Raw genomic sequence first — 15,427 nt, forward strand, 5'->3', positions numbered from 1 at the left:
GATATCTCAGAGGGTGCAGATAATTCTCAAAGTGCACGAAGTCATTGTACACATTAGAGCAAACAACATAGGAAAAGAAACGGATGAGATTCTGAGGAAAGAATATCGGAGGTTAGGCAGGAATTTAAAAGGAGGATGTTGAGAGTACTAATTTCTGGATTACTGCTGGTGCCATGGGCTATTGAGGGTAGCCTTAGGAGGATAGACCAGATGAATGCGTGGCTGAGGAACTGGTGCAGGGGAGAAGGATTCACAGTTTCGATCAGTGGAATCACTTCTGGACGAGAAGTAACCTGCATAAGAAGGATGGATTGCACCTTAATTGGAAGAGGACTAATATATTGGCAGGAAGATTTGCCAGAGCTGCTTGGGAGTTTTAAACTGCATTTATTTCAATGCAAGAGGCCTAACAGGAAAGGCAAATGAACTCGGGGCATGGCTGGGAACATGGGACTGGGATATCAAAATAATTACAGAGACATGACTCAAGGATGGACGGGACTGGAAGATTATTTTTCCAGGGTGTGGATGCTTATGGGAAAGATAGAAAGGGAGGGAACAGAAGAGGGGGGAGTGATGTTTTTGATTAGGGATAACATTATCGCTGTATTGAGAGAGGATATTTGTGGGAATACACCCAGAGAGGTTATTTGGGTGGAAATGAGAAGTAAGAAAGGGATGATCAATTTTTTTTGCAATTGTACTATACACCCCCCTCAATAGTCATCAGAACATTCCCAACATAGACTGGGACTGCCATTGTGTTAAAGGCCTGGATGGGGAGGAATTTGTTAAGTATGTGCAAGTAAATTTTCTGATTCAGAATGTGGATACATCTACTAGAGAAGGTATAAAACTTGACTTACTCTTGGGAAATAAGGCAGGGCAAGTGACTGAGGTGTCAATGGCGGAGTACTTTGTGGCCAGTGATCGAAAAGGGTAGACTGCATTTAAATTGGAGGAAGGCCAATTTCGTAAGTTGATTGGAGCAGATGTTTGCAGGTAAAGGTACGGCTGGAAAATGGGAATCCTTCAAAAATGATAACTAGAGTCCAGAGACAGTATGTTCCTGATAGGGTGAAGGGCAAGGCTGGTAGGTTTAGGGGCTGCTCGATGACTAGAGAAATTGAGATTTTGGTCAAGAGAAAAAAAAGGAAGCAGATGTCAGGCATAGACAGCAGACATCAAGAATAAAGTCAGTAGGAGTATACTTAAGAGGAAAGTGAGGCGAGGAAAACGTGGACATGAGATCACTTTGGCAAATAGGGTTAAGGAGAATCCACAAGGATTCTACAAATACATTAAGGACAGCGGATAACCAGGGTGAAAAAAGGTCCATTTAAAGATCAGCATGGCCGCCTATGTGTGGAACTGCAGATGGGCGAGATACTAAACGAGTATTTTGCATTAGTGTTTACTGTGGAAAAGGATGTGGAACATGTAGAACGTTGGGAAATGAATAGCCACATCTTGAAAAATGTCCATATTAGAGAGCAGGAGGCACTGGATGTCTTAAGACCCATAAAGGTGGATAAATCTCCAGGACTTGAACAGATGTATCCGAGAACTCTGGGAAGCTGGGAATGTGATTGCTGGCCTCCTTGCTGAGATATTTGTATCATTGATAGCCACAGGTGAGGTACTGCAAGACAGGAGGTTGGCTAATGTGATGCCACTGTTTAAAAAAGGTGGTAAGCAAAAGCCAGGAATTACCAGTGGGCAAGTTGTTTGAGGGAATCCCGAGAGACAGAATTTACATGTATTTGGAAAGGCAAGGATTGATTAGGTATAGTCAAACATGGCTTTGTGTGTGAGAAGCCATGTCTCACTAACTTAATTTTTTTGAAGAAGTAAAGAAGCGGATTGAGGATAGAGCGTTGGATGTGATCTGTATGGATGTCAGTAAGGTGTTCAATAAGGGTCGTCATGGTAGACTGGTTAGCAAGATTGAGCTAGGCGCAGAGGCTGAATAGTCTGGGGCTATTTTCCCTGGAGCTTCGGAAGCTGGGAGGTGACCTTTTATAGAGGTTTATAAAAGCTTGAGTATGGATAGGATAAATAGGCAAAGTCTTTTCCCTGTGGTGAGGGAGTCCAAAACTATAGGGCGTAGGTTTAAGATGAGAGCAGAAAGATTTAAAAGGGAGCGAAGCGACAACTTTTTTACGCAGTGGGTGATGCTTGTATAGAATGAGTTGCCAGAGGAAGTGGTGGAGGCTGGTACAGTTACAGCATTTAATAAGGCATATGGATGAGTAAATGAAGAGGAAGGGTTTATGGGCCAAATGCTGGCAAATGGGGCTAGATTAATTTAGGATATCTAGTCAGCGTAGATGGATGAAAGGGTCTGTTTCCATGCTGTACATCTGTATGACTCTGTATGCAGGTTATTTGGTTGGCCATTCTAAATGGTCCATGCTGTCAAGGGATGTGCAGGCTAGGTGAATTAGCCATAGTAAATGTGGAGTTATGGAGGTAGGATAGGGGGCTGGATCTGGGTGGAGTGCACTTTGGTCCGAATGGTGTCTGCACTTTAGGGATTCTTGGATTCTGATCTTGTTCCCCAAGTGACTTGTGTGTGCACTTTGTATCAGAGATCTCCAGAAGATGTTGAGTAGAAATCCTGGCTCAGAAATGCACAGTGTCCTCTATTTCATGTGTTGACCAGAAAATGTCAGCAATAAATTGCAAAAGCCTTCCCTGTGCTTTTAGCATGGTCATACTCAAGAGAAATTATTTATTGCTTATTAATTTTAAAAGATATTCATTTTGCAGATTGGACTTGATAAAACATCCATGGCATTTTGTGGCTAAAATATCACATACTTCTAATTTCCTGTAAAGCCATTTATTGCTGCTCACATTCAAATTTTAATCTATGTAGATCCACTAATCTGTAGCACACTTCCTCACATCATTGAACAGGGTTTAATTTGTCACTCACCTCTCCAGGCTAACATGTAGTCTTACCCAACTTTCTTCTACTTTCCAGGTCCCACAGCTGAAATTGCTACAGTAACCTCCTCTTAATTTTTCTCACTAAAACCTTGAGTTTCACTTCCTTTCCTGAAATGTACTCCTGAACTCTCTCTGCTCTAGTTGAATCTTTCCATCCATAGGCCGACCCTTGTTCATGGAAAGGATGACTAAATTTTCTGTTTTTCTAACATTGTGCTTGGCTCGATTATAGATGTCTTCCATAATATTTTATATTCAACAATAAGTGTTTTATATGCATAGTATTGTGATAGCTAATTGGATTTTTCTGTATTTTGATATTGTTTAAATTATTTGTAATTTTCTTATCGTGAAATTTGCTGTGATTTCACGTACAGTGTTGGGGCCACTGCTGGATTACTCCATTTACACTGTATAAAAAGCTTTGGACTCTTCCAAAATTCTGATAGTCACTAAAATACAGTTGCCAACTTAAGCAGTGGATTGAAATAGAAGTATTAGCCTGAAGCCTTCAAACCTAACCTGTCTACCTTGACTGGAAGCCTTAAAAATGATCCAGGGTCTTAGCACTCAAATAATATAAATATTCAGTAGTATAGCCTGTTTCATTCTTAGGAGCATTCAACAATGATTCAGTAGCTTCCAAATATTGAAAGAAATATTGACCATTTAAGTTGAGTTCAGCTTCTAATATAGGAGCAATTTTTGGACTTTCTAATTTGACAAAATTAATTCTTTAAAGTGACACAGAATCAGAAATTGTTGGAGACATTTAGCAGGATGCACAGAATCTTTTGGATAAAAAGTGGAGTTCACTTTTCAGGCCCAGTGACCCTTAACTAGAACAATTTACTTCTTTAGTGTCTTCATTTTGAAAATGAGCATGAGTCAAACTGCCTCAAAGCTTCCTGTTTTGTCCTTGTGCTGTCATCTTACTAATATTAAAAAAAAGTTGGTTGTAGCATCTCAATACACATGTATCACAGATATTTATCACTTGAAATAAACTTTACTTCACAATAGAAAGTTTGTTGTGAAGTTGAGAGAGTATTTAGTACTTTACTGAATATGGATAACTAGCAAATGTTTATTGTTTCTGAAGGTGTGTATACACCAGTGAAGTTTGTGAAATCTAATGGATTTGTTTGAAGGAGACAATTACTGCAAAACATCGGAATCTCTACTGTTTCGTTTTAGTTCTTTTGGTCTTCTTTCACAGTACAAAAGATCATCGAAGGAAATAGTGAGCTCTTCACGGACACTCACTGCAAAGTGTGTAATGCTGTGCTGATATCAGAGTCCCAGAGATTAGCACATTACCAGGTAATAATGTGGCAGACCCTGTGTCACCATGAGTTTGGCTGTTTGCTATATCTGGAATGATTAGTGCATGTTGAGCATGAATCCCAGGTGCAAAATCTGTTTTTATAAAAAAACAGCAGGCAGCTTCTTCTTGGTTATTGAGTAATCACTTCTCCCGATATAGTACTGAGACATTCAGGACAATGAAAATCTCGGTTCTATCTGTGATCTGTACTGATTCATTCCTGCTCCTACCCCCTCTTCCATCTTTGGTCTTCTAGCCAGTTATGAGAATAATTGGTCCAGTTGATGCAACCTTTTTAAAATAAAAATGTTGCGTGTCAGAAAATGATTTAGATAAATGCTGGAACATGGTATGGAGATTCTGGGCTGCTAAATTGAATTTTAATATCAATGTGCTCTGCTAATAGGTTATAACAAATTTTGAAAATATCTCAAGAAGCTAAACTTTCTAACATTAGAATTAATGTACAGGAGGATATAAGATCCTTTTGCTTGAATTGGCAAAAAGATGCAGCCATTTCGCTGCAGTGAACATCGTTTTGTGTTCTACGGCTTTTGCATTGAATATGTAGCATTTTAAATTTATACCATGACTATGAAGGTTGTTTTATACAAATGATATTTTCCACCAATCATTGCTTATAATATATTAAAAGTTTCAGATATTCTCTGAACTCTAGGTGTCAATCACTTGTCTTCTGCTACAATCCACAGAGCAAGAAACATGCTAATAAAGTACGTCGCTATGAGGAGCTCCATCAAGATGGTGAACCAGTTGCCAAAATAATAAAAAAGGATTCCACTGTAAGTTTCTATCAATTATAAGGGATAGGGGGCAGAAGATGGTCAGTTGTTCATCATGCACGTGTTGACCTTTTGCATGCATTTTTTCTTGACAAAGTGTGCTACCAAGAACTGAAAAAATACTCCAGGTGGGGATTAACTAGTTATAAAGGTTTAGCATAACTTCCTTGCTTTTGTACTAATGCTTCTACGAAACTGTGGATGCTACATGCTTTTTTTGACAGCCTTCTCATCTTGTTCTACTACCTTCAAGTACTTATTTATGTATGCTAGGTTTCTCTTCTAAAATTCTTCCCTTAAAATGTATCACTGCACACATATGTAGATGAAATTGAATGGAGTGAACATACAGAACAAGATCAAGATTCGGCCACTTGACCCTTCAAACTTGCTTTGCCGTTCACTAACATTTTCGCTAATCTGATTGTGGCCTTAACTGCGTCTTCCTGCCTGCACCTTACGACTTTTGATTAACTTGTAGATCTGAAGTCTGTCTACTTCAGCCTTGAACACATTCAGTGCCTTAGCCACCACAGCTCTGAGATCGAGAATTCCAAAGGATTGCTAACCATCAGAAGTAATTGCTAATCACCATCTTAAATGGGAAGTCCTTTATTCTGAAACTGCTCCCTAGTTCTTGAATTCCCTACAAGAGAGAACGTATACAATTTACACCAAAGGGATTCAACAGGTTATGTTTCAGTACGATCATTTCTTATTCTTGTAAACTGTAATGTGTTTAGGCCCAACTTTCTCCATCTTTTCTCTTTAAGATAACCCTTTCATCCAAGGAAATGACCTTGTGATCCTTCTCTGAACTGTCCAATGTACATGTATCTGCCCTTAAATAAGGAGACACCTTAGGTGGGATCTCCCTGATGTTCTATACAGTTGTAACCCGTCTTCCCTACCTTTATAATCCATTCCCCCTTGAATTGTAAGCCAACACTTGCCTTCCTGATTCTTTATTGTACATTGCTTAATGCTAACATTTGTCATTCCCATACCACGGCACCCTTTGTACTAAAGTAATTTTCAGGCTCTCTCCATTTAAATTTTGTTTTACATTTGCATTTCTACAGTAGTGATACGTATAACCAAAAGAATAAATTTTATTGAATGACCCTCATGAAGAATTACCAAACACATATTTTCACTTTTTATAGCTTTCACTTTAAAATGCATCCAGGTCACTGTAAATTAAGCATAATTTAGTAGGCAGATCACAGTCGATATGAATTACAAATTACACAAACCATAGCAAAAAAGCAATGAAGGTAAACCTCTTTCATTTTTAAGGAAGACCATCTACCTGTTTAGCCCTAATTTTAGACACAAAGTTCTTGCAAACTCACATCTCTGGGGGGCAGATTGCAGACCCTTCATTCTCCGTAGGCCGCAGCTTTAAGCAAATGAGGTTGTGGCAAAACTGACCTCTACACAATGGCACACTTTCTCCCGAACCTTCTTAACTCTCCTGCCTGTGTTGGTTGGTTGGTTGAGATAAAAATACCCTTATTTTTTCATCAGGTCTGGCAGCATCCATGAAGGAAAAAACAAGAGTTACTGCTTCAGGTCCGGCGACCTTTCCAGCAACTTCGTTTTTGTTCCTGATTTACAGCATCCACAGTTCTTTCAGTTCTTGTTTATTTTTTCAAATATAACTGATACTGGGCATTCAATTACTTGGAAGTTAAACAGTTGCAGCAGTCCTTTTAAATGTTTTCTGACGCAAAAGAATCATGCCAAAAATCTCTCAACACCTGGTTATAATCCAGCAAGTTTATTTGAAAGCACTAGCTTTCAGAGCTCTACTCCTTCCTCATGTGTAGTGTGGAAGAGGAGGTATACCGACACCGAAAGGTAACAACAGGTTTCTATTGATTAAAGTGCAAATCCCAGAATTTCTTTCAAGTCATTGCCCTGAGATAATTATATGTGTTATCAGCGTATGTATGAGGTGACGTCTCGGGTCAGACAGTGCATTTTCGGTGTGAAGGCTTATTTAGAATCTGTCTGCGTTTAACCTGGATTCAGGCTTTTTTTTAGTCTGACCCGAGATGTCACCTCTTGTATACACTGATTATCTTGGGGCAATGACTTGAAAGAAATTATGGGATTTGTATTTTAATCAATAGAAACCTGTATCTCCTTTCTAACTAATTAAAGATTCAACACGAGGCTGCCAGCGAGCTACTTTTAAGGATTTTTTTTCTGTGTCCATATACCTCCTCTTCCACACTACACCTGAGGAAAGAACAGAGCTCCAAAAGCTAGTGTTTTCAAATAAACCTGTTGAATTTAACCTGATTTCGTGTGATTTTTGATCTTGTTCACCCCAGTCCAACACCAGCAACTCCACATCATAGCTAAGGAATCAAGCTGTTTGCCTCAGCTTGCTGACCCACCTTCAGTCTCCAGCCTTTCCTCTTCCCTATTTCTATTTGACACTTGATTTCCATATTCTAACTTCATTTCTGTTGGCACTGATTTCTGTCCTGTAGTTGTTGGATTTATCCATCATTGACAATTCTCTGTTTTATACTACAAGAGGATTTGAAGATTATGCCTTTGCATGCCCTTTCTTCCTCCCCTCAGCTGACAGAATGCTTCACTTTTAAGACTGAGTGATTTTTCTACTGGGCTGCTATCCAGAGCAGGTTGTGACACAATGTTATTGTCACTGAGCTGATAACCCAGAGAGCCACATGAGTGTTTTGGTTTCACATGCCACTGCTGCATTCAATACCTGACTTCTATTAATAAATCTGTAATTAAAAGCTAGTCATAATGGTAATCGTGAAGTCATTATCAATTGTAAAAACATATCTGCTTAATTAACATTCTTTAATCCTAAATATGAGGTTTCAACCTGGTGAAACTTAACACAGGTCTATTTGTATGCCAAGTAGCACATCTCTTATGCGATAGACCTAATCAGTTTCGCAGCCAATGGAAGAGATCAAGTTCTGCAGTCCTGCCACATCCCGTCATGAATAATAGTGGGTAAGGAACCGGAAGAGAAAATTCCACAAAAATCCCTATGCAATGATAATTAACCTAGCAAATCAGTGCACTGGACAGGCCTCTGAGGCACTTGTATCCATCATCAGCCAAACGTGCTAAGTAGATGCTCCATCCTGGCCTCCTGTGGCATCCTCAACATCACTGATGGCCGCCTCCAGTGGATTCATTTCGCTGCGTGTAATATCAAGAAACAGCTGATGACACTGGATACCACAAAGGCCATGGGTTCTGATGACATTATGGTAGTAGCACTGAAGACTTGTGTTCTAGAACTAGCTGTGCATGACTGAGTGCAGTTACAATCTGGCAATGTGAAAAATTACACAAGTTTGCCAAAAGCAGGACAAATCCAACCAGTTGTTGTCTAATTGGGATGACTCTCAAATCAGCAATGTGAAGAAAGGTTTCGTCAGTCATGCTATCAAACAGCACTTAATTGACAATAACCTGCTCATTCATGCTCAGTTTGGATCTTACCAGATCTACTCCATTCGTGATCTCATTACAGCCTTGGACTTGGTCCAAACGTGGCTAAAAAGCTGAATTCCAGATGTGAGGTCAGAATGACTGGTAGTCCTTCATATCAAGGCAGTATTTGACCAGATGGGTCATCAGAGCACTAGCAAAATTGTATGAATTTGAAATGGGCGCAAAACACTTCATTGGTTGCGGTCAGTCCTCACACGAAGGAAAATCGTTGTGGTTGCTGGAATCCAGTCATCTCAACCACAGGGCATCTTTGCAGGAGTCCCTCAGCGTAGTGTCTGAGGATCAACCATCTTCAGCAATTACCTTCCCTCCAACATGTGGAGGTGGAATGTTCAGCACCGTTTGAGACAACTCCGATACGGAAACAGTTGGTGTCCAAACGTAGCAAGACCTGGACAATATCTGCACATGGGCTGAGAATTGGCAAGGAACATTCGCTCCATACAGGTGCCATGCAATAACCATCTCCAACAAGAGTAAATCCAATCATCGTCCCTTGACATTGAATTGCATTACCATTGCTGATTTCCCCCACTATCAACACCATGGTAGTTACCATTAGCCAGATACTGAAGTGAACCTGCCATGTGTGAGCAACGTGTTCAGAAGACACTGAAAGTCTGCAGAGGGATAAAGGTAGTCTTAAGTTAATTGGGCAAAGGTCTGGCAGATGAAGTACAATGTTGATAAGTGTGAGGTCATCCATTTTGGTAGGAATAACAGCAAAATGGACTATGTTTTAACTGTTTAAAAAATTGCAGCAGGCTGCTGTACAAAGGGACTTGGGTGTCCTTGTGCATGAATCTATGTTGCAACTCTGCCAAACCCTGGTGAGACCACATTTGGAATATTGTGTCCAGTTCTGGTCGCCCTATTAGAGGAAAGATGTGGAGGCTTTGGAGAGGGTGCAAAGGAGGTTTACCAGGATGCTGCCTGGACTGGAGGGCTTGTCTTACGAGGAGAGGTTGACTGAGCTCGGACTTTTCTCTCTGGAGAGAAGGAAGAAGAGAGGTGACCTGATCAAGGTGTACAAGGTAATGAGAGGCATGGATAGAGTCGATAGCTAGAGACTTTTCCCCAGGGCTGGATTGACTGCCACAAGGGGTCATAGTTTTAAGGTGTTAGGAGGAAGGTATAGAGGAGACGTCAGAGGGAGGTTCTTCACCCAGAGAGTTGTGAACGCGTGGAATAGTTTACCAGTGGTAGTCGTGGAAGCAGAGTCATTAGTGACATTTAAGCGACTGCTGGACATACACGTGGACAGCAGTGAATTGAGGGGAATGTAGGTTAGGTTATTTTATTTTTGGATTAGGATTATTCCACGGCACAACATCATGGGCCGAAGGGCCTGTACTGTGCTGTACTTTTCTATATTCTATGAATCGCTGAGGGGGGGATTGCAGGTACAGCAGGCGGTTAAAAAGGCAATTGAAATTTTGCCTGCCATTGCTCGAGGGACAGAGTTTAAAAACAGGGAGGCTACGCTGCAGCTGTAAAGGATCCTGGTGAAGCCACACCTGGAGTACTGTGTGCAGTTTTGGTCTCCTTACTTGAGAAGAGATATACTAGCACTAGAGGGGGTGCAGAGGAGATTCACTCGGTCGATTCCAAAGTTGAGTGTGTTGGATTATGAGGAGAGACTGAGTAGACTGGGCTTAGTCTCATTGAAATTCAGAAGAATGAGGGGAGATCTTATAGAAACATATAAGATTATGAAGAGAATAGATAAGGTGGAGGCAGGGAGGTTGTTTCCGCTATCAGGTGAAACTAGGACTAGAGGGCATTGCCTCAAAATGAAGGGAAGCAAATGTAGGACTGAGGTCAGGAAGAACTGCTTCACCCAAAGGGTTGTGAATCTGTGGAATTCTCTGCCCAGTGAAGCGGTTGAAGCTGCCTTACTGAACATTTTTAGGGTAAGGCTAGATAAATTTTTGAACAGTAAAGGAATTAAGGGTTATGGTGAGCGGGCAGGTAAGGAGCTGAGCCTCAAAGATCAGCCATGATCTTACTAAATGGCGGGGAAGGCTCAAGGGGCCAGATGGCCTACTCCTGCCCCTAGTTCTTATGTTCTTATGTAATTACTGTGTTTGCCAGTACAGATGAGAGACTGTAAATTCAGCAGCTATCAACTTGCATTCTAACTCGACAGAGCCTGTCCACCTACAAAACAGAGAACTGGAGAATGATGCATCATGATAAGAGGAACCCTGAAGCACCTTCACTTGCTCCAACACTGACACTCAGTGTCATCGATGCGTACTTCTACAACAATGGAAGGTGGTGACTTTATTGGTATTGTCAGTAGACAATTAATCCAAGAACGTTGTACCTGTTCTGGAATCTGGACTGAATGACATCATCTAGCAACTCAAGATTCTGCATCTCAAGGTACTGTGGACCATCAATAGCAACAGAAAACTATTACGATATAATATAACCTCGTGGCCCAGCATATTCCTCACTCTTCCATTCCTGGCAATCCAAAGGGACCAACCCTGGCTCAATTTAAAAAGTGCAGGGGTGCATGCCAAGGGCGTCACCAGGCAAGCCTAAAAGTGAAGTGTCAAACTGAAGCAACTTAACAAGACTACCTGCATGCCAAACGGCATAAGCACCATGTGGTAGACAGAGCTAATGAATCCGATCTAAGCTCTGCTGTACTACCACATCCAGTTGTGAATGATGGTGGACAGTTAAACAACTCACTGGAGGAGGATGTGGCTCCACAAGTATCCTGATCCTCAATGGTCAAAGAGCCGGGCACTTCAAAGCAAAAGATGAAGCTAAAGCGCTGGCAATAATTTTCAGCCAGAAGTGCTAAGAGGATGTTACATCATGGCCTCCTTCAGTGGTCCCCAGCACCATAGAATCCAGTCTTCAGCTATTTGGATTTACTCCATGAAGAAAGAAACCATTTGAGGCACTGGATAGCGCAAAGGCTATGCGCCTTGACAATGTTCGGCAATGCTGTAGTACTGAAGACTTGAGCTCCCCTAGCCAAGCTTTTCCAATACAGCTGCGACACTGGTATCTACCTGACAATATGCAAAATTGCCTTGGTGTGCTGTGTGCACTAAAAGCGTAACAAATCCAGCCCAGCCAATTACCACCCCATCAGTCTATGCCCAGTCATCAGTAAAGCGACGAAAGTTGTCACGAACAGTGCTATTAAGGAACATCTGCGTACCAACAAACTACTTACTGATGGTCCATTTGTTTTCTGCCAGGGCCACTCAACTCCGGATCTCATTATAACTTTGGATCAAGCATAGCCAAAAGATCTGAAAACTAGAAGTGAGTTGTGAGTGACAGCTGTTCACATCAAGGCCTCATTTGACCTGGTGCGGCACCAAAGAGTTCTTCCAAGATTGTAGTCATAATGGTAACCATGAAGTTATTATCAATTGTAAAAACTTAACTAACATCCTTTAATCTTAAATATGAGGTATCAACCTAGTGAAACATAACACAGGTCTGTTTGTATGCCATGTAGTACAACTCTGATATGATAGACAAAGCTAATCAGTCCCACAATCAAAACTCTCTGCTGGTTAGAGTCATACCTGGAACCTGTGAAAATGGTGGTTATTGTTGGAGGTTATTCATCTCAGCTCCAGGACATGTCTGCAAGAGTTGCTCAGGGTAGCGTCCTAGGTCTGACCATCTTTGCCTGCTTTATCAATGACCTTCCCTCTATTGTAGAGTCAAGTGGGATGTTTGCCACAGTTACACAATTTTCAGTACCATTTGCAACTCCTCAGAAACTAAAGCAGCCCACGTCCTAATGCAGCAAGACCTGGACATTAAATGTGGCAAATAATATTCGCATCAGACAAATGCCAGGCAGTGACCATCTCCAATAGGAGACCATCTAACCCCTACCCCTTTGATATTCAATGGTGTTACCATCACTGTATCCCCCACCATCAACATCCTGGGGTTACCATGGACCAGAAACTGAACAGGACTCGCTATATAAGTACACTGACTATGAAAGCAGGTAAAAGGCTAGGAATACTGCTGTGAGTAACTTTTCCCAAAGCGTGCCCCACCATCTACACGGCAGAAGTCAGGAGCATGATGGAATACTCCACACTTGCCTCAATGAATGCAGCTCTAACAATACTGAAGAAGCTTGATTCTATACTGGACAAAGCAGCCCATTTGATTAGCACCAAATCCATAAACATCTATTCCTTCCCCCACTGAAGCTCAATGGGAGCAATGAGTACTATCCACAAGATGCATTGCGCAAATTTGCCAAAGGTCCTATGACAGCACACTTCAAACTCACAGCCACTTCCGTGTGGGAGGCCAAGGGCAGCTGATACATGGGAACACCATGACCTGCAAGTTTCCTTCACCATCCTGACATGGAAATGTATCGCTGTTCCTTCACTTGCTGAGTCAAAATCCTGGATTTCCCTCCCCTCTGGCATTGAGTGTACCTACAGTATATGGACTGCAGTTGTTCAAGAGGGCACCTAGGAACCGCCAATAAATGCCAACCAGCCAATGGCACTTGCATCCCACAAGTGAATAAAATGGAAAGATGCACTGCAACAACTCACCAAATTCCTTAAGAGTCCTGTGGTCTCTACAGCTAGAAAGAAAAGAACAGTAGATACCTGGGAACACTGTCACATGCCAGCCATCCCTCCAAGCCACACACCACCCTGACCTGGAAATCCATCACTACTTCCACTGCTGATAGAAATCTTGGAGCTCCCGAACCGCTCCATGGATGTACCTATGCCACATGGGTTGTACCAGTTCAAGGAGGCTGCTCACCATCTCTTTCCCAAGGGAAGCTAAGGGGACAAGAAATGCTGGCTTAGCTAATGATGTTCATGTACCATGAATTAATTTTTAAAAAATTGTGTTAGGCTGCTCCGCTTTGCTTTTGCTCAGTGCAATTCCTCAAATGCCACATCTTTTATTGTGACATTAACATTACCTCCTTTAAAAAAGACAAATATAAAATATTAACACCTTAGCTGTGCCTTTTGCCTCTTCAAGAAGATCTCCTTTTGGTCCTTGATCAGCCCCATACTTTGTTCGATTTACCATATTTGTATCCTTGTAAAAGATGCCGGTTTGGGTTCCCACTTACTTTGTGCGTTCCCTTCGCCCGTTTTCTATCCTTTCCAGATTATTTTTATAACTATGATTTGCTTCTCTACAAATCGTTTGTCAGAAAACCCTGCCTTTGTCATTCAGGAGGCTTTGATTGCCTTCCTTTCTCCTTTTTGAAATTGCCTTTTTTTTTGTTTGGTTTTATAAGTTAAGGATAAAACTACAGCTAATTGAGTGTGTGTGTGTAAACATATGCAAACAAGTGCAACACTTCATATATGCACATATAAAACACAAGACATTTATGTACTTTGTAAATGAATTAACCCTAAGGTGGGATGATGGACCAACTGAGGCCCGTTGCACTGAGTGTATAAAACACTGTTTATCCTGTCCACCTGTAAATTCCTAGTTCTTAAAATTACTGTTCGCATTCTGTTTAGAAAACTGAAGCATTGTTACAAACTGAATTGAGTATTTTCTTCAAGGAAAACCAATTCAGTTGTGTGGTTAACAGTTGATCACCTTTTCAGTAGGCCCTTGACTTGTTTTTGATAATTAAGTCTGGAAGACAATTGACTGTCTATAATTAGTTGGTAGCTGAAGGACATAACGCGAATATAACATCTTGGCACATATGACACAACATTTAAAGGTAGTGGTATCAGCTGGTCCATTGTTTTTCTTTGTATCTACTAAATGTACATAAATTCGTTTTCCAGGTTTGTATGTATTTGTTTAAATATTAAATGAGAAAGGTATGTGTAGAAATGGATGTGTTTGTCTTTTTAACAGATTAACCCAAGTCAGATCAAACACAATGTTTAAAGATCTGAGATATGATTCATCTAAAACAAGAATGTTAATAGTAGAGTTAATGAAATCTGTCATTTCTGAACTCTTCTACAGGACAGTAGCAATGGAGAAGTGGATCGGAATAAGTATTGTCCTCTATGTAATATGACTTTTACGTCACCAGTTGTTGCCCAATCCCATTACCAGGGAAAAAACCATGCAAAAACTCTGAAATTGAAGCAGAAGCAAGATGAGACAACCCCAGCATGCTCTGGTAAGTGATCTTTGAGTATATTTTGAAGGCTGGATACTTAAGTTTGAGTGCATGATTTTTAGATGTCAAGATGTTTAAGCTGGTTTTCAGCAATCTGCCAATTTGCATTGAAAATGACCACTAGAACTTTCCCGTAATATGGTGGGGAACGTTTTTAAAAAAAATGTAGATTGCTTGATGTTCTATTTGATCATATTTGTGCGAACCTGAAAATGTGAAATTGTTGCACTCTTCCAAATGTTTAACTGCATTCCAACCTAATGTTCCCAAAAGAAATTACTTTTCATTTTTTATGTCACTATAAATTGGTTGTTCAACCTTTTCGTAGTTGCGGCTGCTTATCAGTTTTTTTTATGACTTGGGGTAGGCGATGTGCAAATTTCAGAAAATTCGGAGCAATCATGTCTCAAATTTTGATTCACCCTTTTGAAGGGGTGACCAAGAAAACACATGAAGGCAGAGCGGTAGAAGTTGTCTACATGGACTTCAACAAGGTTCTGCATAGTAGACTGGTTAGTAAGGTTAAATCATGTGGGATTCGGGGGGGGGTGGGGGGGGGGAGCGGCTAGCCATTTGGGCGCAAAGTTGGCTTGATGGTAGGAGACAAAGGGTGTTGGCGGAAGTTTGTTGTTTAGACTGGAGGCCTGTGACTAGTGGTGTGTCACAGGGATCAATGCTGGA

General features: G+C 41.0%; 1 protein-coding gene across 3 annotated transcripts in view; it reads left to right on the forward strand.

Annotated features, from left to right (window-relative positions):
• The window catches only part of LOC125458161 (zinc finger protein 346-like), a 52,074-nt gene that overhangs the window by 11,498 nt on the left and 25,149 nt on the right, over nt 1-15,427 (forward strand). For all 3 annotated transcript variants that reach the window (XM_059650805.1, XM_059650807.1, XM_059650806.1), the window contains 3 exons: nt 4,175-4,278; nt 4,996-5,085; nt 14,587-14,746. In XM_059650805.1, the coding sequence (XP_059506788.1) occupies nt 4,175-4,278; nt 4,996-5,085; nt 14,587-14,746 (354 nt within the window). The remainder of the gene's footprint in view (nt 1-4,174; nt 4,279-4,995; nt 5,086-14,586; nt 14,747-15,427) is intronic.

This window comes from Stegostoma tigrinum, chromosome 13 (genome assembly GCF_030684315.1).
Source record: "Stegostoma tigrinum isolate sSteTig4 chromosome 13, sSteTig4.hap1, whole genome shotgun sequence".
NCBI lineage: Eukaryota > Metazoa > Chordata > Chondrichthyes > Orectolobiformes > Stegostomatidae > Stegostoma > Stegostoma tigrinum.